The sequence below is a fragment of the Ceratotherium simum genome, chromosome 1 (assembly GCF_057802395.1).
Source record: "Ceratotherium simum simum isolate JZ-2026a chromosome 1, ASM5780239v1, whole genome shotgun sequence".
NCBI classification, from domain to species: Eukaryota; Metazoa; Chordata; class Mammalia; order Perissodactyla; family Rhinocerotidae; genus Ceratotherium; species Ceratotherium simum.
The window spans coordinates 86665605-86692715 of record NC_141900.1 but is presented as its reverse complement, the minus strand read 5'-3'; the positions used below and the strand labels follow the sequence as shown (position 1 = coordinate 86692715).

The window sequence follows — 27111 nt, the reverse complement described above, 5'->3', positions numbered from 1 at the left end:
CAGAACACAGTTTGAAATTGGAAAAGTGATGAAAACTTAGGGTGGAAATCCTGGAAAGGAGGGAGCCACAAATGGGGTGAACCTCAAAATCAATTTTAAACTGCAAAAATTCTTTCTTGATCACTGAACTATGTATAGACAGGAGAAGACTCTAGGAAACCTGGCAAAAAGCAGAAGTTGTCAGCTGAAAGAACTGAATAGAGAATTCAGCTGCAACTCACTGTGTGGAAGAGATAAAATTTGGAGTTTGATTCCAGCCAAGTTCACTGCCTGCTAGAGGAACATCATAAATTCTAGAGTCTTTGCATCATATCATTCACAATGTCTATAAACAGTAAAAAATTGCTAGAAGTGCAAAGAATTTGGAAAATGTGACCAGTAGTTAAGAGAACAAACAATCCCAGTAGTTAAGAGAAAAAGCAATCAATAGAAACTGACCCTGATAATGACCCAGACATTAGAATTAGCAGACAAAAACTTTAAAGCATCTATTGTAAATTTGTTAAAGACTTTAATGGGAAATAGTTGTAATGAATGAAAAGGGGAAGTGGAAACTATAAAAAAGAGCTAAAATGAAATTGAGAGCTTAAAAATACTGTAACAGTCAGACTTTGACCAGAGAAGCAGAACCCATAGGAGATAAATATATGAAGAGATTTCAAGAAATTGACATACGCAGTTTTGGGGCTTGCTAAGCAAGTCCAAAATCCACAGGGCAGGCTTTCAGGAAGGGAAGATCACAGGCGGGCTGGAACTCATGGTCACAGGCCGAAGCTGCTGTCCACTGGTAGAATTTGCCATCTCACATTTTACTGTAAACAGCAAGAAACTGGGTCATACCTTGAACACTTTCCTTGGAAATTCCCTCAAGTAAATATCCAAGTTCATGATTTACAAGTTCTGCTTTCCACATAACTGTAGGACATAATTCCACTAAGCTCTCTGCCGATACCTTACAAGGATCCCCCTAATTCCGTTTATAATAACAAGTTCCTCACTTCCTTCTGATCCTCCAAGACCAGCTTTCTATAAGCAGTCTGTGAGCCCTCACTGGCAGTGTCTTTAAAGACCAGAGGTCTAATAACAGTCTGTTCAAGGCAATTTAGGCTTTCTTCTTCATGCTACTAAAATTCTTCTAGCCTTCACCCACTTCCTGATTCCAAAGACATGTCCACAATTTTAGGTATTTGTTACAGCATCACCTCACTTTCAGGTGCCAAAATTGGTATTAGTTTTTTATTGCTGCCGTTAACAAATTAACCACAAATGTAACGGCCTATCACAACATCCTTTTGTGATCTCACAGTTCTGTAGGTTAGACATAGGTCTCATGGGCTAAAGTCAAGATGTTGGCAGGGTGCTGTTGCTTACTGGAGGCTTTGGGGAAGAATCCACTTCCAATCTCATTGCTTTGTGGTCATGGATTGTAGGTCCCTCTTTCCTTGCTGGTGTCAGCCAGGGGTTGGCCTATGTCATGTAATGTCACATATTCACAGGTTCCACGGAGGAAGACATGGACATCTTGAGGGGGCCATTCTGCCTGCTACAAGTACAATAACTGAAATGGATAATTTGCTGGATGGGCCTAACACCAAATTACAGATGGTTGACAAAAGACTGAAAGAGTTAGAGTTAGTGAATTTGAAGATAGAGCAATAGAAGGTAACTAATTTGAAGAACAGAGAGCAAATAGATTAAAGAAAAATAAACAGAGTTTCAGAGAACTGTGAGGTAATAGCAAGTGGCCTACCACTTGATATGTAATTGGAATTCCAGAGGAAGATATGAGAGAATGGAGCAAAAAAGATATATGAAGAAATAATGAATGAATATTTCCCATCATGCATTTATTCTAGCAGTGCAAGGGTAATCTAACAGTCAAAAATCAACATAATATTCCTCATTTAAAGAATAAAAGAGAAAATCTTAACATCCTAATGGATGCAAAGAAAGCAATTCAGTGGCAATTTGTGATTAAAAATCTCTTTTCAAAGCAAAGAATAGAAGCGAACATCATTATTCTGATAAGAATACCAAAAAATCTCCAGTAAACTTTATGCTTATTGGTGAACTATTAAAGGCTTTCCCCTTGAGATTGAGAATGAGACAAGGATGCCTGCTAGTTTTTTGAATCACATTTTACTGGAAGTCCTCCTTGGTGCAGTAAGTCAAGAAAAAAACATCTAAAGATTTGAAAGAAGACATAAAACTGTCTTTACAGACAACATGATTGTGTGTATAGAAAATGCAAAATAATCTATATGTTATCTATTAGAATTGATACATGAATTCACCAAGGTTACTGAATAGGTCAATATCCAAAATCAATTCTATTTCTATATACCAGCAACCAATCGATAAGATAAAATTTTGAAAAGATGGTACCATTTGTATTGAAATCAAATCTTTAGGAATAAATCTACCAAAAATTGTGTACATCTCTACACAGAAAATTGTAAAATGTTATTTAAAGTATGACCTGAATAAATGGAAGGATATATCACGTTCTTAGATTGGAATATTTAATACTGTAAAGATGTCGCATCTTCTTATTTTGATCTATGGATTCAACAAATTCCCAGTCGGAATTTCAGTTGGCTTCTTTTAAATACCAAACAGAAATGCATACATTTGTGTGTCAAAAGACAGACTAAGGATACCTTTAGTACTGTTATTCATAATGGCTCTGAAATGGAAGTAGTCCAAAGGTCCATAATGCTAGAATCAAAAAATAAATTTGTTATATTCATACAATCCATAGTATACAACAATGGAAATGAACAAATTACTGTTAAATGCAACCACATTGATAAATCTCACTAAGAAGTCACACAGATACATTCCATATAGTTCTATTTAAGTTAATCTCAGACACTCAACAGGCACAACTAATCTATAGTACTAAAAGTTAGGATAGTATTTATCTTTAGGGCAGCAGCATGGTAGTGCTTGGAAGGTGGCATGTAGGTGGCTGCTGGAGCACTTGAAATATTCATTTTCTTTATCATGGTAGGTTTGTAATAATTCAGTTATGATTTGCACATATAAGTTTATCATAATTCACTTATGTTTTAGTTATCTGTTGTTGCATAGCAAATTGCTGCAAAACTTAACCAGAATACAAGGACAATAAACATTTATTTCCCCACGCAATTTCTGTATGTCAGGGATTTGTGAGTATTTTAGCTGCTTGAGGTCTTTCATGAGGTTGCAGCCAAGGTGTTGGCCAGGGTTGCAGTCATCTGAGGTTTGATGGAAGCTGGAGAATCTGGTTCCAGGGTAGCTCACTCACATGACTGGTGCCTTGATGCAGGCTGTTGGTAGGATACCTCAGTGTTTTGCCATGTAGATGTCTCCATAGTGCAACTTGAATATCCTCATAGTATTTTGGCTGGCTTCCCCCAGAGCGAGTGATACAAGAGAGTGCGAAGTTGGGCCGGCCCCGTGGCTTAGTGGTTAAGTGCGCGCGCCCCACTACTGGTGGCCCAGGTTTGGATCCCAGGCGCGCACCGACGCACCGCTTCTCCGGCCATGCTGAGGCCACGTCCCACATACAGCAACTAGAAGGATCTACAACTGTGACATACAACTATCTCCTGGGGTTTTGGGGGGAAAAAAAGGAGGAGGATTGGCAATGGATGTTAGCTCAGAGCTGGTCTTCCTCAGCAAAGAGGAGGATTAGCACGGATGTTAGCTCAGGGCTGATCTTCCTCACAAAAAAAAAAGAGAGAGAGAGTGCGAAGTGGAAGTCACGATCATTTAGGATCTAGCGTTTGAAAACACATTCCAACATTTCTGCAATATTCTGTTGATAAAAAGGTCAGCATTCAGTGTGGATGGGGACTACACAAGGGAGTAGATACCAGGAAACAAGAATTATTGAGAGTATTTTCAATGTTGGCTACTGTATTAGTTTGCTAGGGTTGCCATAACAAAATACTACAGACTGGATGGCTTAAACAACAGAGATTTATTTTCTCACAGTTCTGGAGGCTACAAGTCCAAGATCAGAGTGCCAGTAGGGTTGGTGTCTGGTGAGAGCTTTCCCTGGGGTTGCAGATGGCCACCTTCTCACTGTGTGCTCATATGGTCTTCCTTCAGTGCATGTGCACAGAGAGAGGAAGAGCAAGGTCTCTCTTGTCTCTTCTTTAAGGACATTAATCCTATCAGATCAGGACCCTACCCAAATGACCTCATTTAACCTTAATTACTTCCTTAGAGGCCCCATCTCCAAATAGAGTCACACTGTGGGTTAGGGCTTCAATATATGAATTTAGGTAGGGGGGGGGCACCCAAATATTCGATCCATAAAAGTTACTTCATGTACTTTTCTATATTTTTGTTATAGTTTAATACAAAGTTAACTTTTAAAAATGGCTGATAATTTCTCAAAAGCTGTGGAAAGATAAAATCTTTAGAATAAAAGAAAACAACAAAGCATCAAATGCTGAGTGGAATGAAGGACAAAGATAAATAAGCAAGCACGTTCTAACACTGAATTTTTTTTTTAACATCAAGGATAAAGCGACAATTCTAAAAATTGTATGAAAGTAAAGATATTTGACCCCTGGTTTTATTCAGATTTCTCTCAGCTGCATTGCATGCAAGGCAGCAATGGAGCAGTGTATTCACAGTGCTGTGGGAAGATAACTGTCAGCCTAGAATTCTATACCCAGCCAAACTATCACAGTGAGGGTGAAAGAAAGGTATTGTCAAACATAAGTGTTTACCACAAATAGTTTACCAATCACTTTGTAAGAATTATTTATAGATTTACTCCAGCATGAACAAATACTCAGAAGGCAATAGTGGGATTTAAGAAGTAATAGTGAGCAATAAAATTAGTATAAAAATTGATCATTCTAAATAGATGATATTGTAACTTTTAAAAATTGAATAACAATCTCAAACATTCCAGAAGACAGCAACATGATAAATAATGGTGTAGAAGGTGGTATTAGATGGAAGTAAAAGCATGCTAAGCTTTTTTTTGTGGTCTTGTTGGGGAGAAAAATATCATTAATGATTAATATTAAATTTTGTTAGAAAAATAATTGGGTTAGTAACTAAGAATATAAATGGAATGTAAAGGTTTAAAAATGTTGAAATAAAAATGGAACAAAGAAAACGACTGAAGGTTGGTAAGGAAAAAATAATAAAGTATATAAATAGAAAACAAAATAAATTGGGTGGAATTAAGTGTAAAAGTGTTAGTTATCTCTAGCTGTATGACAGATTAGCCCAAAACTTAGCAGCTTATAACAGACATTTATTATCTCGCAGTTTCTGTGGTCAGGAATCTGGAAGTGGCTTAGCTGTCTAGTTTGGTTCAGGGTCCCGCGTGAAGTTGCAGTCAAGTTGTCAGCCAGAGCTGCAGTCATCTGGATCTGGAGGATCCACTTCCAGTTTCACTCATGTAGTTGTTGACAGGCCTCACTTTCTCCCTAGCGGTTGTCCAGATGCTTCAGTTTCTCACTTTGAGAGCCTCTCTCTAGGCTGTCGTAATGTCCTCACAGCATGGCAGCTGGCTTCTCCAAAGTAAGTGAACTGAGGGAGAGAGCCTAAGATGGAAGCTGCAGTGTTTTATAACCTAGTCTCAAAAGCGACATGCCATCGCCTCTGATGTGTTCTCTTGGTCACACAGACCAACCCTAGTATAATATGGGGGGGAACTACACAAGGATGTGGATGTTTAAAAGTGGAGGTTTTGGGGGACCATCTTGGAGGCTGGCTAGCAAATAAAATATTTCAGTTATCATAATAAATGTTAGTGGGTTTACTTACATTATTAAAGGATTACTTATTAAAAGAGTCTCATATTGGGTAAACAAAATAGAGACCTATTGTATAGAAAAGATACTTCTAAACAAAATGACAAAGAAACATTTAAAATAAATATCAAAAATATATGCTAGATATATACTAACAAAAAAAGTGCTGTTTAGCAATATTAATATAAAGCAGAATAGGAATTAGGGTTTGAGCATTAAAAATGAGGAAGTGGGCTTTTGTATTTTGACAAAAGTAGTGATCTAAAAAGTGATGTAACAGAAATGAACTTGTATATACTTAATAGCATTATTTCAAAATATGTAAAGCCCATTCTTAAAGAAATACAAGAAGTTAAGTTCTTGGGAAGCTTTAAACGCACCTCTCTCAGAAACTGACAAATCAAGTATAAAAACCTAAGACTGTAGTTGATCTGTGTATTAATGATAACACAATTGACCTCATTTAGAAGCCTGTATCCAAGAGAGAATATACAATATTAATTCTTTAGAATTTTTAAATTGAGAAACATAATGTACATACAGAAAAATGCATAAAACTTACAGTTGTATATACATTATATCTAATTGCTGTGGAACACTCATATAATGACCATGTACATTAGGTAGCAGTACATTTCTAGTATCCCACAAATGCTTTAGGTCTCCTTCTTGATCATAACTACCCCCAGTAGAAACCACTATTCTGACTTTTATGGTAGCCATTTCTTTGCTTTTCTTTAGATTTTTATACCTTGAGTAAGCATCCCTAAATAGTAAAGTTTAGTTTTGCCTTGTTTTGAACGTTGTGTCAACAGTATCATGCTATATTTTGCATCTTGTTTTTTTCACTCAATATTTTGGTGTAAGATTCACCCTTGTTTTTGCTGTAGCTCTATTTCATTTTAATTATATTTTATATCTCCTTGATTGAATACTTACAGTTTGTTTATATTCATTCTTCTATTAATGGGCATTTTAATTGTTTTCTGTTTTGAGCACTTATTAATGAAATGGCTATAAACAGCATCCCTGTACCTGTACCACACTGCCTCATTACCATAGCTTTATCGCTTTGTATGTAAGCATGATTTCTACAGGGTATATATCTAGGAATGGAATTGCTAGATCCTCGGGTATACATCTCTTTACTAGGGAATGTTAGACTTTTTTTCCAAAGTGATTGTACCAATTTATATTCCAGCCAGCAGTGTGAGACTTCCTGAGGCCAAGACTTGATACTGTCAAACTTTAAAATTTTTACTAATCTAAGGGGTGTATTGTATATTTTTTGTTGAGATATAACTTACATATCATAAAATTCACCTTTTTAAAATATATAATTCAGTGGTCTTTAGTATATTCACAAAGTTGTGTAACTACCACCACTAATTCCAGAACATTTTTATCACCCCAAAAAGAAACCACTAACCTATTAACAGTCACTCTCTATTCTCCCCTCCCCACAGCCCCTGGAAAACATTAATCTGCTTCCTGTCTCTATGGATTTGCCTGTTCTGGACATTTCATGTAAATGGAATCATACAATATGTGGTCTTTTATTTCTGGTTTCTTTCACTTAGTCATGTTTTCAAGGTTCATCTATGTTGTAGAAGTATCAGAACTTCATTCTTTTTATGGCTGAATAATATTCCACTTGGTGGCTATACCATATTTTATTTATCCATTCATCCATTGATGGACATTTGGGTAGTTTCTGCTTTTTGGGTATTATGAATAATGCCACTAGGAACAGTCGTGCATAATTTTTTATGTGAACATGTTTTCAGTTCTCTTGAGCGTATATCTAGGAGTAGAATTTCTGAGTCATTATGTAACTCTGTGTTTAACTTTTTGAGCAACTGCCAAACTGTTTTCCAAAGTGGTTGCACCATTTTATATTCTTGCCAGCAGTGTGTGAAGGTTCTGATTTCTTCACGTCCTCACCAACACTTCTTATTGTCTGTCTTTTTTATTATACACACCATAGTAGGTGTGAAGACGTTATCTCAGTGTGGGGTTTTTTTTCCCATTGGAAAAGTTTTATTGAAAAAAAATTGTACAAATAAATTCTTGGTTTGACAGTAACAAAGGCTGCATTTCCCTAGTGGCTAATGATGTTGAGCATCTTCTCATGTACTTATTGGGCATTTTATATATCTTCTTTGGAGAAAGGTCTGTTCAGATCTTTTGCTCATTTAAAAAATTGGGTTGTCTTTTATTCTTGAATTGTAATAGTTGTTAAATATATTTTGGATACTAGACTTTTATTAGATATATAACTTGCAAATATTTCCTCCCATTAGGTGGGTTGTCTTTTCATTTTCTTGATAGTGCCCTTTGAAGTACAGAAGTTTTAAATTTTGATGAAGTCAGTTTGTCTGTTTTTTTTCTTTGGTTGCTTGTGTTTTTGTTATTATACCTAAAGGAAGGAAGGAAGGAACCGTCGTCTAATCCAAGGTCACAAAGATTTACACCTATGCTTTCTTCTTCTAAGAGTTTCATAGTTTTATCTTTTACATTTAGGTCCTTGATACATTTTGAGATTTTTTTTTTTTTTTTGTGAGGAAGATCAGCCCTGAGCTAACATCTGCCAATCCTCCTCTTTTTTTGCTGAGGAAGACTGGCCCTGGGCTAACATCCGGGCCCATCTTCCTCCACTTTATATGGGACGCCGCCATAGCATGGCCTGACAAGTGGTGCGTCGGTGCGCGCCCGGGATCCGAACCGGCGAACCCCGGGCTGCAGCAGTGGAGTACACGCACTTAACCGCTTCTGCCGCCGGGCCGGCCCCGGGATTTTTTTTTAATGGTATGAGGTAGGGGTCCAATTTCATTCTTTTGCATGTGGATGTCCAGTTGCAATCTGAGTTTGCTGTTGTCTCAGCACCATTTGGTGAAAGATTATTCGTTCTCCATTGAATTGTCTTGGCATCCTTGTCGAATCATTGTGGTTTTAATTTGTAATTGCTTAATGACTAATGAGTTTGAGAACCTTTTTCTATGTTTATTAGCCATTTGGATATCCTTTCTATTGAAGTACCTGTTTGAGTTTTGCCCAGTTTTTTATTGGGTTATCTGCTTTATTCTTATTGATTTCTAGGAGTTCTTTATGTCTTCTAGAGGTGAGTCCTTTGTTGGTTGTATGTGTTGCAGATAGCTTTTCCCACTCCAGTTTGTTTCCTTTCTTGGTGTCTTTTGATGAACAGAACTTCTTAAATGTAATGTGGTCAAATTTATCAATTGTTTACTTTTGGAATATTGTTTTTGGTGTCTTGTTCAAGAAATCTTTTTCTACTCCAAGTTCTCAAATATATCTTCTGTAGTATTTTCTATAAGCATTATAGTTTTAACTTTCGTGTTTTAGCTCTATGATCTACCTGGAATTGTTTTTTGGATATGGTATGAGGTAGCAGTCTAGTTTCTTTTTTCTCCCATATGTATACTGAGTAGTCCTAGCACCATTTCTTGAAATATCTGTCCATACTCACTGTTTGGTCATAAATCAAGTATCCTTGTATGCATTGGTCTGTTTCTGGGTTCCTGTTCTTTGCTGCTCTGTATTTCTATCCCTGTGCCAGCAACACATTATGGCCGTATTATCATAGCTTCATAAAAGTGTAGATATATGGTAGAGCAAATCCTCCACCCTTATTCTTTTACAAGAGGGTTTCCAAGCTCTTGTTTTGCATCCTTATTTCTCTGTGTGTGTCTGTATAATTTTATCAGGGATTGTTTAGCCTTCCCCTCAGTCGAATTTGCCTCTTCCTGGGACGCTCCTACCAAGGCCACTGATAACAACCAAGGAGTTCTAACCTGGGCAGTCTTATCTCTCAGATTTTTCATTCATTGGGATTTTAGGGCTATTTCCCACAGGCAGTTAGTGAGAAATAACTGATTTCTAGTTTCCAGTTTTCATTCTGTTATTGATTTCTAGTTTCACTCTATTAGGGCTATTTCCTACAGCCATTCCAATGACTGGCCATGCTGCCAAAATGCCAAAAATGAGTCTTTGTCCTCTGATCCTTTAATTCACTTCCAGAAAACCACCGTAGAAACCTGACTTGATGCCCACCTTGCAGTAACAATTTTTATGCAAATAAGTACAAGTGTCCAAGCAAAACTCACACATAGCCCACTGGAGTAACATTCATTGGAGGAAACTCATAGAGACTGGAGCAATATCAGGTGCACTGGGCCCCCCATTGCTCATTCATTCTAGGTCAGCGTACAGAGGTCTATCAGGGAAGTTTTCACACCCTGAGAGAGGGATTATAACCCTTGGGCTTTGAGGCTTTTAAACTGCATTAAGTACGGAAGCACCAACCACTCACTGTTGTGATCAGGAATGGGATGCAGAAGTAATATAATGTGGCAGACATTATATCTGATGCCACAGAAATAAGAAAGATCGTAAGAGACAACTATGAACAATTATATGCCAAGAAATTGGGTAATCAAGAATCTATTTTGACAGCTTACTGTAAATTTTGAGGGGAAGCAGCCCTTCCCTGGCATAATCGGGCTGGGATCCAAACCTTGCAGCTATATGATGTGGCATGCTAGTCGCAGAAGTCTCCACGTCTGCCTTCATGGTTGGGGAAGTACCAGCCCCTCCTTTGGCATGATGGGAAGGAGCTCAAGTCTAAGCTCGAGGTTGTGGTTGACCAGAATTGATTGCCTTAACACGTTTGGCTGAGTTCAGTTGTTCTGGAGGTTCATAGGAATCCAACTTTTTTTCTAGGTGGCCAGCAGATCAGTTTTGGACAAAATGACCCCTACCCCTCACTTGTTAACTTACTTGTTAATTCTCAGAACTTCTCTGGCAATTCTTTTTGATTTTGTGTGTATATTATCATAGATGGCATTTAAAAAAATTACAGTTTTTCATTGTAAACTTCCCTCTTAGTACTGATTTTACTGCATCCCATAAGTTTTGGTATGTCATGTTTTTGTCTCAAGATATTTTCTGATTTCCCTTTTGATTTCTTCTTTGACCCATTGATTGTTTAAGAGTATGTTGTTTAATTTCCACATATTTGTGAATTTTCCAGTTTTCCTTCTGTTATTGATTTCTAGTTTCACTCCATTGTGGTTGAAAAAGATACTTGGTATGATTTTAATCCTCTTAAATTTGTTAAGATTTATTTTGTGACCTAATATGTGTTCTATCCTGGAGAATGTTCTGTGTGCGCTTGAGAAGAATGTGTATTCTGCTGCTGTTGGGTGGACTGTTCTGTATATGTCTGTTAGGTCCATTTGGTCTATAATGTTGTTCCAGTCCACTGTTTGCTTACTGATTTTCTATCTGGATGTTCTATCTATCATTGAAAGTGGGGTGTTGAAATCTCCTACTATTATTGATTGGCATCTATTTTTCCCTTCAGATCTGTCAATGTTTGCTTTATATATTTAGGTTTTTGAAAATTGTTTTGACTATTTCTTTGCATTTTCCTATAAATTTTAGGATCAGCTTTGAATTTCTACAACAAAAAGTCTGCTGGCATTTTGATAGGGATTGCATTTAATAGAATAATAGACCTCTTTTGAATAAATCAATTTGAGAGAATTGCCATCTTGACAGTATTGAGTCTTCGGGTCCATGAACAGAGACCGTTTCTCCATTTTTTTAGATTTCTCAGCAGGGTTTTGTAGTTTTCAGTGTAAAAGTCTTGCATTTCTTTTATTAAATTTCTAAGTATTTTCTTTCTGATGCTATTATGAATGGAATTGTTTTATTAATTTTGCTTTGGATTACTTGTTGCCAATATATAGAGATACAATTGATTTTTGCCTGTTAATCTTGTATCCTATAACCTTGCTATGGTCATTTATTAGTTCCATTTGTGTGTGTGTGTGTGTGTGTGTGTGTATTCTTTGGGATCTTCTATGTACAGAATCATGTCATCTGTAAACAAAGACAGTTTTATTTCTTCCTTTCCAAACTGAATATCTTTAATTTCTTTTTTTGGCCTAATTGTACTGTCTTGAACCTTTAGGACAATGTTGACTAGAAGTGGTGAAATCAGGTGTCCTTGCCTCGTCCCTGATCTTAAGGGGAAAGCATTAAGCATGATGTTAACTGTGAATTTTCTGAAGATGCCCTTTATCAGGTTGAGGACATTCCCTTCAATCTTAATTTTTTGAGAGTATTTATCATGAATAGATGTTAGATTTTGTTAATTGCTTTTTCTGCATCTATTAGGGTGATCATGTGGTTTCTGTCCTTTTATTATTAATTTGGTTTATAACATGAATTGATTTTCTGTTGTTAAACCAATTTTGCATTCCTGGGATAAATGCTACTTGATTATGGCATATAATTCTTTTTATATGTTGCTGGATTCAGTTTGCTGATATTTTGTTCGGGAGTTTTGTGTCTATGTCAGGAGGGATATTAGTCTGTAGTTTTCTTGTGAAAATTTGTCAGGCTTTGTTATCCAGGTAATAGTGGCATCACAGCATTAGTTGAGAAGTAGTATGCCCTCCTCATTTATTTTCTGAAAGAGTTTGTGAAGGATTGGTATTATTTCTTTAAATATTTGATGGAATTAACCAATGAAGCCAGCCGGACCTATGCTTTTTCTTGAGGGAAGATTTTAAATAACTAACTCATAGGTCTATTTAGATTCTGTATTTCTTTGTGAGTCAGTTTGGGTAGTTTGGTATTTCTAGAAATTTGTCCATTTTATCTAAGTTATCTAATTCGTTGGCATATAGTTTTTCATAGCCAGCCCTGGTGGTCTAGTGGTTAAGTTTTGGTTGTCATAACTGTGGCGGCTGTGTGTTGCTGTGATGCTGAAAGCTATGCCACTGGTATTTCAAATACTAGCAGGGTCACCCATGGTTTTGATGGAGCTTCCAGACTAGACAGACTAGGGAGAAGGACCTGGTCACCCACTTCTGAAAAAATTGACCATGAAAACCCTATAAATAGCGGCAGAGCCTTGTCTGATATAGCGCTGGAAGGTGAGAGGATGGCGCAAAAGACCAAGTAGGGTTCCACTGTGCTGTACACAGGGTCACTAGGAGTTCGAGTTGATGTGATGGCACTAACAACAAACAAAAAGTTCTTCTTATGTTCTTTTATAATCATTTTCATTCCTTTGGGGTCAGTAGTGTTGTCTCTTCTTTTATTTCTAATTTTGGTAATTTGTGTTTTTTCTCTTTTTTCTTGGTTAGCGTAGCTGAAATTTTGTCAGTTTTGTTGATGTGTCCAAAGAACTAACTTTGGGTTTCATTGATTTTTTTATTATTATTTTTCTTTATTCTAGTCCATTGGTCTCTGTTCTCATCTTTGTTTTCTTTCTTCTGCTTGCTGTGGGCTTGGTTCACTCTTCTTTTTCTAATTTCTTAATATGGAAGCTTAGATTATTGATTTGAGACCTTTCTTCTTTTGTGGTATAGGTGTTTAAATCTATAAATTTCCCTCCAAGCATTACTTTAGCTACATGTCATAAATTTTGATTTTTTGTGTTTTCATTTTCATTCAGTTTCAAATTTTTTCTCATTTTTCATTTGATTTATTCTTGATCCATGGTTTACTTAGAAATATGTTGTTTAATTTCCAAATATTTGGGGATTTCCCTGATTTATTTTCTATTGTTGATTTATAATTTAATTCAGTTGTGGTTGGGAAACATGCTTTGATGATTTCCATCCTTTTAAATGTATTGAGACTTGCTTTATGACTGGCATTTAATCTGTCCTTGAGAACTGTCCATATGCAGATGAAAAGAATGCGCATTTCACAGTCATTGGGTTGAATGTTCTAAATTGAGCTGGGATTATGTTGTTCAAGTCTTCTGTATCCTTGATGATTTTCTGTCTAGTTGTTCTATCAATTATTGTGAGTATAGACATCTCCAACTATTATTGTTAAATGATCTATTTCTCCTTTTGTTTTGTCGAGTTTTGCTTTATGTATTTTGAGGCTCTGTTGTTAAGTGTGTATATGTTTATCATTGTTAAATCATCCTGACGTATTGACCTCTTTCTCATTAGGAAATGTCTCTTTTTGTCTCTTGTAATATTCTTAAATTCTGTTTTGTCTGATATTAACATAGCCACTCCTGATCTCTTATGGTTACTGTTTGCATGGCATATCTTTTCCCATCTTTTTGCTTTCATCCTATTTGTATCCTGAATCAAGTGTGTGTCTCTTGTAGATAGTGTATAGTTGGATCTTGCTTTTTGATCCTGTCTGGCAATCTCTATCTTTTGTTTAGGAAGTTTAGACCATTCACATTTAATGTAATTATTGATATGGTTGGATTTATCTTTGCCATTTTGCTATCTGTTATAAGTCTCCTATTTTTTTTGTTCCTCTCTTCCCTTTGACTGCTTTCTTTTGTGTTAAATAAATATTTTCAGTGTATCATCTTAATTTCTCTGTCAATATGTTTACTTTTTTTTTTTTTTTCCAGTTTTTTCCTAGTTGTTACTCTAGGGATTAGAATATTCATTTTAATTTGCCACAATCTACTTCAGATTAATACTAACTTACTTTTAGTAAAATATAGAATCTTTGCTCCAATACAGTTCCATTCTCTCCCTGCTCCTTTTGCTATTATTGTCATGTATATTACATGTATATGTGTTATAAATCCAACAATACAGTGTTATAATTATTGCTTTATACAATTTTATGTCCTTTAAAGTAGTTAAGAAGAGAAATATAAAAAAATTATCTATGGAATCTTTTATATCAACTCACATATTTACTATTACTAGTGCTCTTTGTTTCTCCTTGATTATTCACATCACTGTTTGGAATTAATCTTTCAGTCTAAAGGACTTCCTATAGTATTTTTTATAAATCAGGTCTGTTAGCAATGCATTTTCTAAGTCACTGCTTATCTGGGAATGTCCTTTTTTAGCCTTCATTTTTTGGAGGTTTGTTTTGCTTGATATAGAATCCTTGACTTTATTTCAACACTTTGAATGTGGCATTCTGCTGCCCTTTTGCTTCCGTTGTTTCAGGTAAAAAGTCAGCCATTAGTCACGTTAATGCTCCCCTGTACAATGTGATGAGTAGTTTTTATCTTGCTGCTGTCAAGATTTTCTCTTTGTCTTATGCTTTTAGCAGTTTGAGTATGGTGTGTCTATGTGTGGATCTTCTTATATTTATCCCACTTGGGATTTGTTGAGCTTCTCAAGTGCCTAGCTTGTTTTTCATCAAGTTTGGGAATTTTTTGGCCATTATTTCTTCCAGTATACCTTTTGCCCCTTTTCCCCCTCTTTTCCTTCTGAGACTCCTATTATGCAAATGCTGGTACACTTGGTCATATTCTACAGGTCTCCAAGGCTCTGTTATTTTTTCTTCATTCTTGTTTTCTTTATTTTCCTAAGGTGGATTATCTCAGTTTACCTATCTTCAAGTTCACTGCTTCTTTCTACTGCCAGTGCAAATTCAATGTTGAATCGTAGATTTGAATTTTTCATTTCAGTTGTTGCACTTTCCAAATACAGAATTTCTGTTTGGTTCCTTAACAGCAGCAACAACAACAAAAACTCATTTCCATCTCTTTATTGATATTCTTTCTTTGGTGAGGCATGATTATCAGGCCTTTAATTCTTTAATTCCCTTTAATTCATTAGACATGGTTTCCTTACTTCTTTGAGCATACTTATATTAGTTGACTTAAAGTCTTTGCCTAGTAAATCCAACATCTGGGCTTCCTCAGGAATAATTCCTATTGACTACTTTTTTTTCTATGTGTGGGCCATACTTCACTATTTCTTGGGATGTGGCATAGCTTTTTGTCAAAAACCAGATATTTTAAATAATATATGGGGTAACTCTGGTAATCAGATTTCCCCCTTCCTCATCCTCAGAGTTTGTTATTGTTGCTGTTTGTTGTTGTTTGTTTAGTGACTTTCTTAGGCTGTTCTGCAGTCTTTGTTCTTTTTCATGTGCAGGCACTGAACTCTCTGCTTGGTTAGCTGAGTTGTCAGCTAGTGATTTGACTGATTTTTTTAAATGCTTTAAATGAACATGTCTCCCACTCTTTTTCCAGTGGGCAGTTTAGTGTTGGGCATGTCTTCCATGCTCTGGGGTTTACAACTCTGCCTTTGCCTTCACTTCCCACTGGAGCAGAACCTGAAAGTCAAGCATAGAGAGATTAGGGCTCTGTCAGGTCTTTCCTGGGCATTTGCACAGCTTTCTACATGTGCAAAGCCTTCTAGATCCCCAGAAATATGTCAGAAATTGTCAAAGCCCCTTGTGGACATCTCATTCCTCAGATTTTCCTTTTAAGTTTTTGGCCAGCCTCTTGTTTGCCCCAACTGGAATTGCTGCATCTGGCAACTGCAGTGTTAAACAATTGCCACTGATTTTTTGGGACAAAATCCCTGAGGATAGGGCTTTCCTCACTGAGTGAACTCTGAGTCAGATGAAATAAAGACTAGCTCCATGAATGGGCTTTTCTAGGGAGCACCAGTCAGGTCAAAAAGTGACAGTTCTCTGGGGGCAGGGATTTTGAGGGAGCTCCAAAGCCATCTTCCTCCTCCCATGGCTGTTAGGCTGCTGGCTTTCACAGTTACTGTGATTCTGAGGCTGCTGGTTTCCAAGGCTACCATGAAACTGGGAAGAGGGGATGGAAATAGAGCAAGTTAAAACATCAGAAAGCTTACTGTTCTTACAAAGATTCAGGTGTTTTTCTTGAATAAATGTTCCCTTCCAAGGATTGTTGTAAGCCTTTGGCTAATTTCTAGAGTGCTGAAAAACTGGATTTGACAGTGTTTTGCCAGTGCAGTCTCATTGCTTTTATGGAGGAGTGGATTTTCAGAGGTCTTTCATCCATAATTCCTCAAGTGCTTCTCAATCTGTCTGTGCTTTTAACCACCGTGCATATTGCCTGTGTTTTTCTTGATATCTAAATGATGGCTTATGTATATTTATTGGCAGCCATGAAAGTCCACTCTTTGATTTCATTGAGAGCTGCTTGCGAAATAAACATGAAATGGTTATTTATGAAGCTGCTTCAGCTATCATCCATCTTCCTAACTGTACTGCAAGAGAGTTGGCACCTGCTGTTTCAGGTTAGTTGTATATTTGATAGCTGGCTCTTGTTTATGTTCTTATATTTTTAAATTTCACAGGTCTGCAGGATAGGTATTAAGAATGATTTTTGAACCTTAGCTCTGTAAATATAGTCTTTACATTCTGATATGTAGATGATTTATTTTAGTTGTTCTTTACTTCTTTTTCTGAAGTTACCATTTCCCCATGTAAACATTAAAAAAATTTCACTTAAAAGACAGGTAACTTTAACGTCTTAAGTTCTCCTTAATGTTTAAAAAGCCCATTTGCTCTTATTACTATAAATATTTTTACCATTTAAATTCAACTATAAATGGATGTATTAATTCTTTTAGAAAAAAGTACAAACTTTGTTTCTTATATTTAAAGTTTTTAAAACTCAAAAAAAGTGCGTTTTCTTTTTTTGATGATACATTTTTCATGTGAATTTTTGATGCTGGGATCTAATTTCCTTACGCATATTTTGAATATGATTCTTTATGTGCTGTATTTTCACATATATGCTATATAATGAAAAAGGCTGTATTCACAGCTTTTTTTTTCTTTTCTAGTCCTTCAACTTTTCTGTAGCTCTCCTAAGCCAGCTTTGCGATACGCAGCTGTGAGGACCTTGAACAAGGTAGGTGTCCCTTTGCTAACTCTTGACTTATATCAGTGTCTGATTGAGAAACATTAAATGTGAAGCATTTGGCTTTCTCTCCAGGGTGAGCAGACGTGATTTATGAGCTTCACTTCTACAGCACCTCACTTGTATTTGTGGACTTAGGTCTGGTCATTTTACTATTATTCAACTGAAGATTATAACTCATTTCTGACTTCTAAGGGCTTTATAGTCAAGAGCCACACTGTCCAGTATGATGTCCATTAACCATAAGTGGCTGTTTCCATTTAAATTAATTAAATTAAAAAAAATAAAAATTCAGTTCTCAGTCACTCTAGTCACACTTTATGTGCTCAATAGCTACATGTGGTTAGTGTCTATCATGCTGGACAGTGAGGATATAGAACATTTCTATCACAGCAGAAAGTTCTTTTGGACAGTGCTGGTCTACAGCAGCAATGTCTAATAGAAACCCAATGTGAGTCACATATATAATTTTAAATTTTGTAGTAACCACATTAAAAACATTTTTAAGGTGAAATTAATTTGAGTAATATATTTTATTTACCCTAATATATATATATATAATGTCATATCCACATGTGATCAGCATAAAATTATTAAAGATATATTTTCCCTTCTATTTTTTCATACAAAGTCTTTCACATCCAGTGTATATTTTATATTTACAACATATCTCATTTGGACAAGCCACAATTTCAAATGCTTAGTAGTCACATGTGGCTTTTGGCTATCATATTGGACAGCACAGTGTCTAGAGGATACAATATAGAAACCAGAATAAATTAAATAACCATAAAAATTTTAAATAAAAGTGTAATGTAGTAGAAGACTTGTCATAAGTCAGTACATAATCGATTATAAGTTAATTGTATGAACAACTGGAGGAGAGAGAAGTTTAGAGCAGCTGTGGAGGAAGCCTTTATAGAACAACAATTTGAATTATATTTTGAAGAGTTGATATAGGTCCACATTCCTTCATCTGTAATCTTGAGGCCAGATGTATTCAGAATTCAGTTTTTGTGAATTTTAGAAAGGTAATATGGTGCTATCTTTTATATTATATGTTAACCCCAGTGGGTCTGAAGCAGCACCCCACTTCTAGACATCAATATTTCTGTACTATGCATATGACCATCCTTGCTAAGTGGGATAAATTAAGATTTAAATAGTTTTACACTAGTTTGGTCATGTTTTGCTGTTAAATGAATTTTGATGCCAATACTTTGCTGAATTTTCAGATTTTTTACATTGTTGGTAAGGGATTCTATACCAATATTGGGATAGGTAGAGAAGTGAACAATGCTGACAAAAGCAAAGAAGCAGGAGAATGACAGACATATTTTAGAGATGATGAGCAACCCAGTTTAGCTGGAGTTTGCTTGCTTAAATACAGAAGTGTTTTCTAAGTGATAAGATATTAACAGTCTTTGTTGAGTAGTGTTTACCGTGCTAGGTCCTATTCTCAGAGATCCTAACATCTAGTAGAGTAGGTATCCATGTACACATGTACTATAAGGAAAAATGGGCCAACTGTAATATAAGACAGACTATGTTATTGTTATAAAGGTTACAGAAACCTAGGAGGAGAAAGTGCTCTGCTATACTATGACTATGGCAGTTAATCATTTATCAAATGATATATCATACCTTATTAATTAGAAATATTCTTCTTGAAACAATTACTTTTAACCTATATTGTTCCATTTAGATTTTAAAAAGCCACTTACCTTAATTAAAATTGATTTTCCTATTCCTTTGTTTTTTAAAGTTCTGGCCTTTTTCAATAGCAATTTGCTTAATTTTTTTTCTTGCCCTTCCACAAGGTGGCGATGAAGCACCCCTCTGCTGTTACTGCCTGCAATCTGGACTTAGAGAACTTGATCACAGACTCAAACAGAAGCATTGCTACCCTGGCCATTACCACGCTCCTCAAAACAGGAAGTGAGAGCAGTGTGGACAGGCTCATGAAGCAGATATCTTCTTTTGTATCTGAAATCTCAGATGAGTTCAAGGTAAGAGTTTAAATATGACCATGTTTTCTCCCAGTCTCTGGCTTGCCTATTTCATTTCTTAACAGTGTCTTTTGATGAGCAGAAGTTTTTAATTTTTATGAAGTCTAATTGATCCATTTTTTTCTTTCACAGTTATTGCTTTCTATGTCCTAAGAAACCTTTGTCTACTTCCAAGTCATAAAGATATTTTCTTATGTTTAGTTCTAAATGTTTTCTGGTTTTAGCTTTTACATTTTGGTCTATGATCCAACTTGAATTAATATTTGTGTATTGTGTGTGATAAGTTCAGGTTTTTTTTCCATACTGATATCCAGTTATTCCAAAGTGATTTGTTGAAAAGCCTTCCCTTTCCCCATTGGAGTGCTTTGACATCTTTGTCTGAAAAGCAGATAACCATATAATTTTAGGTATATTTCTTGCTTCTTATCATATTCCATTGATTGGTTTGTCAAACCTTTGCTAGTACCACACTGTATTGATTAATGTAGCTTTATGGTACCCCTTAAATGTCAAGTAGTGTGGTCTTCCAACTTTGTCCTTTTTTAATATTCTAGTTCCTTTGCATTTCCATATAAAATTTAGAACCAGCTTGTCAATTTCTATAAGACAAAGCTCACTAGGATTATGATTGGGATTATGTTGAATCTATAAATCAATTTGGTGAGAACTGACATCTTAGCTAAGTATTAATTCTTCCAGTTCATGAATATGGTATAACTCTTCCTTTATTTAGGTCTTCTTCAATTTCTTTGAGCAGCGTTTTGTAGCATTTACTCTAGAGGTCTTACATGTCTTTTGCTAAAGTTATGCCTAAATATTTTATGCTTTTTGATTCTATTTTATTAAAATTTCTATTTCATTATTTGTTGATAGTATATGAAAAACTTTTTTTTCACTTTCTCATAACTTGGTATCCTGTGACTTTGCGGAGTACTCTTATTAGTTCTAGTAGTTGTTATATACATTCCTAAAGATTCTCTATATAAATAATCATGTCATCTGTGAACAGAGACAGTTTTACCTCTTCATTTCCAATCCAAATGCCTTTCCTTTCTTTTTCTTGCCTTATTAAAATGACTAGGACTTTAAGTACAATGTTGAATAGAACTAGTGAGAATGTGTTAGAGATAATCAAAAGAACAATAAACTTTAGTTAGAAGAATTAAAGTAGAAAGATTTTATTTTTTTCATTCTTAGTTAATTATCAGTCAAGACATATACCTGACCGACCCTATTTACTCTCTACTTAGTTTATATCTAGACTTGTAAAAAACAAATTTAGCCCATATATACAAGCAGACATTTTGAGTCTTTGGGGAACCTTGGGAGGTTATGAAGGTCATTTTGTAGTATAGTTTATTGAACAAATCTCCTATACTTGGGCATTTAGAGAGTTTGTGGTATTTTGCAATTATAAATAATGCTGCAGTGGATAACCTTGTGCATATGTTTTTTTGAAATGTTTCAGGTGTATGCTCAGAGTAAATTCCTAGAAGTCCATATGCTAGGTTGAAGGGTAAATGAATATGTAGTTTTGTAGAGAATGCTAAATTCTACTGGCAATGTATAAGAGTGCCAGTTTCCCTATAGCCTCACCAATAGAGTGTATTTTATTTTGAAGTTTTGCCAATCTGATGGGTGAGAAAGAGTATCTCTATGTAGTTTTAATTTGCATTTCTCTTATTATAACAGAAGTTAAACATCTTTTCATATTTTTAAGGATCATTTACTATCTTTTTAAATGTTGTCTGGTCATGTCTTTTTCCCATTTTCTATAGGATTTTTGGCCTTTCATTTCCTCAATTATTTAAAGTTTTTTGTATATTAGGGATATTAGTTCTTTATCTGTGAAATATGTAATGATATTTTCTTGCAGTTTATCATTTGTCTTTTGACTTTTTTATGTCGTCTTTTGTCATGGAAAAGCTTTTTATGTATAAGTCAAATTTGTCAATCTTTTCTTTTATTGCATTTGATTTTTGCATAATAGTTAGAAAGCCTTTCCCATCAGATCATAGAATCTGAATGGGCGAGTAAGAATTCACTTAAGTTTTCTTCTAATGCATGTATAGTTTCATGTTTTAGATCTCTGAGCCATTGGATTTTATTATTATATGTGGTATGAGAAACAGATCCAATCTTATCCTTTTCCAGTGACGATCCAGTTGCCCCCCCAAAATTTTATTTAAAAGACCATCTTTGCCCCAGTGATTTGAGATATCATCTTTATCATATACTAAAGTTCCATGTGTACTTGGGTCTGTTTCTGGGCTTTCTGTTCTATTCCCCTGTTCTCTTTATCTAATCGTACATCAGTACCACACACTATTTTAAACACAGAAGCTTTGTTGAATATATTAGTATCTGTTAGTCCCCTCATAGCTCTTTATTTTCATTGTTTCCCTAGCTATTCTTACATATTTATTTTTCCTTATGAACTTTAGTATTAACTTGTCTAGCTTCATAAAAAATCTCATTGGCATTTTTATTGGGATCATGTTAAGTTTTATTGGGACCATGTTAAGTTTACAGGGGAGAACAGATACCTTGATGTTGAAACATCCTAACTAAGAACAAGGGATGTCTTTTAATTTGTTCAAGTCTACTTTTGTGCCCTTCAAGAATATTTTCTAGTAATTTTAGTTTTGAATGTTTTTTTAATGCTTTTCCTAAGTATTTTATCTTTTTTGTTGTTGCTATTATAAATATTTTTATCCATTATATCTTCTAACTAGTTATTATTCATGTATATGAATAGTATTGTTTTTGCATGTTAATTTTTTATCCTGCTACCTTCCTGAATTATTTTATTGAGTTAGTTTTATCATTGATTCTCTAGGGTTTCCTAGTATACTATCATGTCATGTATAAATAGTTTTGCCTTTTATTTTCCAATTCTTATTCCTCTAATTATTTTCTCTTGTCTAGTTGGATTGGTTAATATCTCCAGAGTAATTTTAAATAATAGTCGAGATAATGACATCCTTATATTGTTTCTGACCTTAATGAGAATGACTCTTGGGGTTCCCTGTTAAGTAATATGTTCACATTAGGATTGAGGTATTTGTGTGTGTATAGTGGAAGTATCTGTCCATTCCTATTTCATTTTTTTAAGAATTTTTATTGTGAATGAGTGTTGGATTTTATCAAAAGCTTTTCAGCATCTATGGATATAATCATATGATTTTTCTCCATAGACTCATTAATGTGATGAATTATATTATCAATTTTCTAATGTTGAACCATTCTTGCATTCTTGGTATAAATCCCATTTCGTCATGGTGTATTATTTTCTTATGGTGGTGTTGGAGTCTGTTAGCTAATATATCACTTAGAATTTTTGCATCAATATTCATAAATGATTTCTGTCTGTGATTTTTCTTTTTGCATGTCTACCATCTTTATTAGGTTTAGGTATCACTGCTTCATAAAAAGACTGGATGCTTTCCTTCATTTTCTATGCTCTGAAACGATGTATATAGATTTGGGACTCTCTGATTGTTGGGAGACAATTCTCAATTCTCCATGAGTTTCTTGTATTTCTGCACATCTTGCAAGTTAAGCACTAACTGCCCTTTGTTTTCTACCATCCCAGCTTTGTTCCCTTTGTGTAGTGCAAGGTATTTTCCAGCCTTAGAAGATACTGCTCTCTCTAAGAACAGGTTTCCATATAGCCCTGGAAGATATAGCTAGTACTCCCCCTAGAGCAAAAAGCACACATGCACACTGGCATGCTTATTACCTACTGTAAAATATTCAAGTTCCATACTTCAGGGTTTCTCTCCTGTAATGCAACCTACTATGGGTGCAAGTATTTTCTGGCCCTTTTTGCATTGCCCTGCGGGAATTAGGGCTCAGGAAACTGGCCCCAAAATGCTGATATTCTAGCTACTGCTATTGCTGTGAGTAATTAACTGTCTTTCATCTCTGACCCAGGAGTCTTGTGTTTTCTACTAGCATCCATGAAATTGGGGCAGGTTAACTCATTAGCTTGCAAGTAGGGTAAAACCCCACACCATTCTCACTTCTTGACACTGGTCTTTAAAGTTGTGGTAAAATTCTCCTAGAAACCATTTGTGAAGTAGTTCCTTGGTAACTTTCTCTATTTCTTCTACGGAAATTAGTCTGTTTAAGCTTTTTATCTTTACTGTTCACTTTAAAATTTTTATGTGCAATTTATTTGCTTGGAGCAAAGGGATGGGGTCTCTTGAGTGAACTTTATTTTTATATTGCTTTTTATTTTCCTTTGAGGTCTCCTTGCTTATCTTTCATGAAGAACCATTATTGTCATTTTAGATAACTACAGCACCCTCTTAGCTTGCAGTAAATAAGAGGGAAAGTATGCTTAGTAGCTCAAGTCATAAATATTTCTGTATTTGTTTTTCTCCAGGTGGTGGTTGTACAGGCAATTAGTGCTCTCTGTCAGAAATACCCTCGAAAGCACAGCGTCATGATGACTTTCCTCTCTAACATGCTCCGAGATGATGTAGGTGGATTATTTTTTAATCATAGGAAGTTGCTATCTTAAATTCTTATGATTCCCATTAAATACCATAATGTTTAAAGCAGCCTTCTTTATCATCTCAGCATGGCTCTCAAATAGTATGCTTAATTCTGATTGCTGTCTCATCATTACTAAACATGCTATTGCTTTGGCTTTCCCACTTGGAGAAAAAGACTTTCCCTAGGAAATAAAATTTGAATATTGTAAGCATGAGCCTTGGAGTATAAATATTTCTCCAAAATGTGTCCTCAGAATGAATGGCAGTTTTCTCTTTTGCCAGGGAGGCTTTGAATACAAGCGGGCCATCGTGGACTGCATAATCAGCATTGTGGAAGAGAACCCGGAGAGTAAAGAAGCAGGGCTCGCCCACCTTTGTGAATTCATTGAGGACTGTGAGCACACTGTCCTGGCTACTAAGATTCTACACTTGTTGGGCAAAGAGGGCCCCAGAACGCCTGTCCCCTCCAAGTATATCCGCTTTATTTTTAATAGGGTCGTACTGGAGAATGAGGCCGTCAGAGCTGGTGAGTCACTGGAACACTGATAATGATGTAACTGCTGATCTTTTGAAATGCTTAACTCAAGGGGGTGGTAATGAAATTGGAAAATGAAGGTGCCGAGTCTATTTGATGGTGGGATCTTGGAGCATACTTAGGCCCCAGATATGCTGCGTTTTCTCTGTACTCCACTTTCCATCCTGATTTCTGCCTTATATTAGAGACAACCCTTGACTTTCAGTATGATAGGAATACTGTTCTATTTTTTCAGAGTTATAGTCTTAAGTATGAATGTATGCAGAATTTGTGTGTGTCTATATATTTTTAGTGACTTTTTAAACAGGTCTTAGGAATTTTTCTGCTTCCTCCTCTCTAATCTTTCCTTCCCCTTAGCATATGAACAGATCCAAGTCACTCTGGTTAAAAATATAAACCCTCCTTTGATCTGTTGTCTCTCACAAGCTACTAACTCTATACTTCCCTGTCAGATAAATTTGAAGTGGCCGTTACTAGCCACCTCCATGAATGTGTTTTCCATTTTCTCTTCAACTCATTATAATCTAGCTCTCTCCCTTAAAAACTCTTCTGAAGCTATTTTTTTAAAAATTACTTATAAGCTAGTCGGAAAATCAAGATAGACACTTTAATGTTCTTTGTTCACCTCTCAGTCAATTTGATATACTGTTGACTAAACACTTCATGAGTCTCTCTTCCCTTGGTTTCCACAATAGCCTGCATCTTTCCACCACTCCTCAGTCTTATTTACAGAGCCTCTCTTCCATCCCTTAAAATACTAGTTTTCCTTAGGGGTTTGTCTTCTCAACATACACATTCTTCCTGGTGATCATTTCAGAGCTCTACTGATAAACTGTGACATTGCTGTCATGTCTCTGTCCTGAAGTTGTATGTCCAACTATCTAAGGCACTTCAAATTCAACTTGAAATTCAGACTAACACAAACTGAAATTCTCACCTTTGTCATCCACTCAGTTGCAAAGACAGAAACATTCCACTGCTTTAAAACCCCCATCTAGTCTTTGGCAAAGTTCTATCAATTCCGTCTCCTTAATATTTCTTCATTCTCTTTTTTCTCTGTTTACATGGATGCTGCTTTAGGCTCTCATCTATTTCAGAGACTCAACTAGTCTGATTGCTTGTAGTCTCACACAAGCAGTCTGTTCTCCATACTCTGCTACAAAAATGGCCTTTGCATACAAAATCTGCTTACAAATTTGGTGTTGCATACTCTGCTACAAATACACAAATTTATCCTGTATTTAATATGTTAATAATAACTTTGAGGTTAAACCATAACCTATTTTTGTTTATCTCTTGTCTCTCACTTGTCTCCTCCTGCCCTCCCACACAGGTCCTATGCTGCAGCCTGACTCAACTGTGTCCAGTTCCAGGATTATACCACGCTTTCTCCTCTGGACTCAAGGCCTTTGTACTTGTTATTCTTTCTGCCTCTAATACTCTTCCTGCCTTCTCCCTCTGGCTGACTCTACTTGTTCTTCAAATTTTAGCTCAAGTAATAAGTGTCAACTCCTTGTCTGTCTTCTCCACCAATTCTCATTTAAGTTCCTTTCTCAGTACTCACATAGCATCCTGGATATAGTTCTACCATGGACTTACTATGCTGTGTTGGTTATCTCTACTTAGCTGTCTTTTTCACTAGAGTACAACTCCTTGAGGTCAGGGACTACTATGTCTGTTATCTTTCTAGCCCCAGCACCTAGCACAATTCCTGACAGAAGTTAGGTGAGCAATAAATCTTTGTTAAAGGAATGAATCTTACTAATAGAATTTCTTTTTATGCTTGGAGCTGCTTGTTTGAGATTAGAGCTTGTGTCAGTGTGGTTGTGGTTGGAGTGGAGGATAGCTCATATAAGAAATATATATGATTCTTTTTCCTCAATGCATGGAGGATTTTCCTATTCAGAGCTCTCTTGGGCCTGCAGATTTCTATTTATGTTTAAATAGATCAAAGGAATAAGATCAAGAAACACACAATAAGAGAGTTTATTCCCACTAAACGTGGGGAAGCTTCTCTAATTATTTTTTGGATGATTATTGCTTAACTCTGAGAAACCAATATTTATATTGTTTCATTTTATGCTTCATTATAGCTGCTGTGAGTGCTTTGGCTAAATTTGGGGCTCAGAATGAGAATCTTCTCCCAAGCATCCTTGTACTCTTACAAAGGTAAGTAAAATAATTTTTTTTTAATAAGAATGCCCAATGGCGAAATAGAGAATTCCTCATTGTACCATATCAAATGCATTGCAGAGCCTAAGAGTGGAGCTGATGGAGTAAGTCAGGGGCAAATGGCATTTTTGTTATCTTTCTAGTAATTTTGCACATGCTAAGTACATGTAAAATTTGACTTTGAATTTCTCTTGTATGATTTTGAGAAAGTGACTTAAATATATATGCCTCAATTCGTATAATAGGGGCCAACTTCAAAGTGATTCACTATGTAGAGTTGAAAATACCAGCTTTTCATGGTTTCCATGACTCCCTATTTGATGAGGAAAAGACTTGCTTTAGCAAACACTCTGTGAATACATCTTGTAATTGAAGTGTAAAAATTATAAGCCAAAGGCTGGCTGATTTAAATAAAACAAATTGCCATTTGAGTAGTAACAATGCCTGGATTCTG

At 35.6% G+C, this 27111-nt stretch overlaps 1 protein-coding gene across 1 annotated transcript in view; it reads left to right on the top strand.

Moving 5' to 3' along the window:
• The window catches only part of COPG2 (coat protein complex I subunit gamma 2), a 134132-nt gene that overhangs the window by 39435 nt on the left and 67586 nt on the right, over window positions 1-27111 (top strand). The window contains exons 10-15 of the mRNA XM_087430765.1: window positions 16677-16810; window positions 17363-17430; window positions 19260-19448; window positions 23839-23934; window positions 24233-24476; window positions 26579-26654. Of these exons, the coding sequence (XP_087286891.1) occupies window positions 16677-16810; window positions 17363-17430; window positions 19260-19448; window positions 23839-23934; window positions 24233-24476; window positions 26579-26654 (807 nt within the window). The remainder of the gene's footprint in view (window positions 1-16676; window positions 16811-17362; window positions 17431-19259; window positions 19449-23838; window positions 23935-24232; window positions 24477-26578; window positions 26655-27111) is intronic.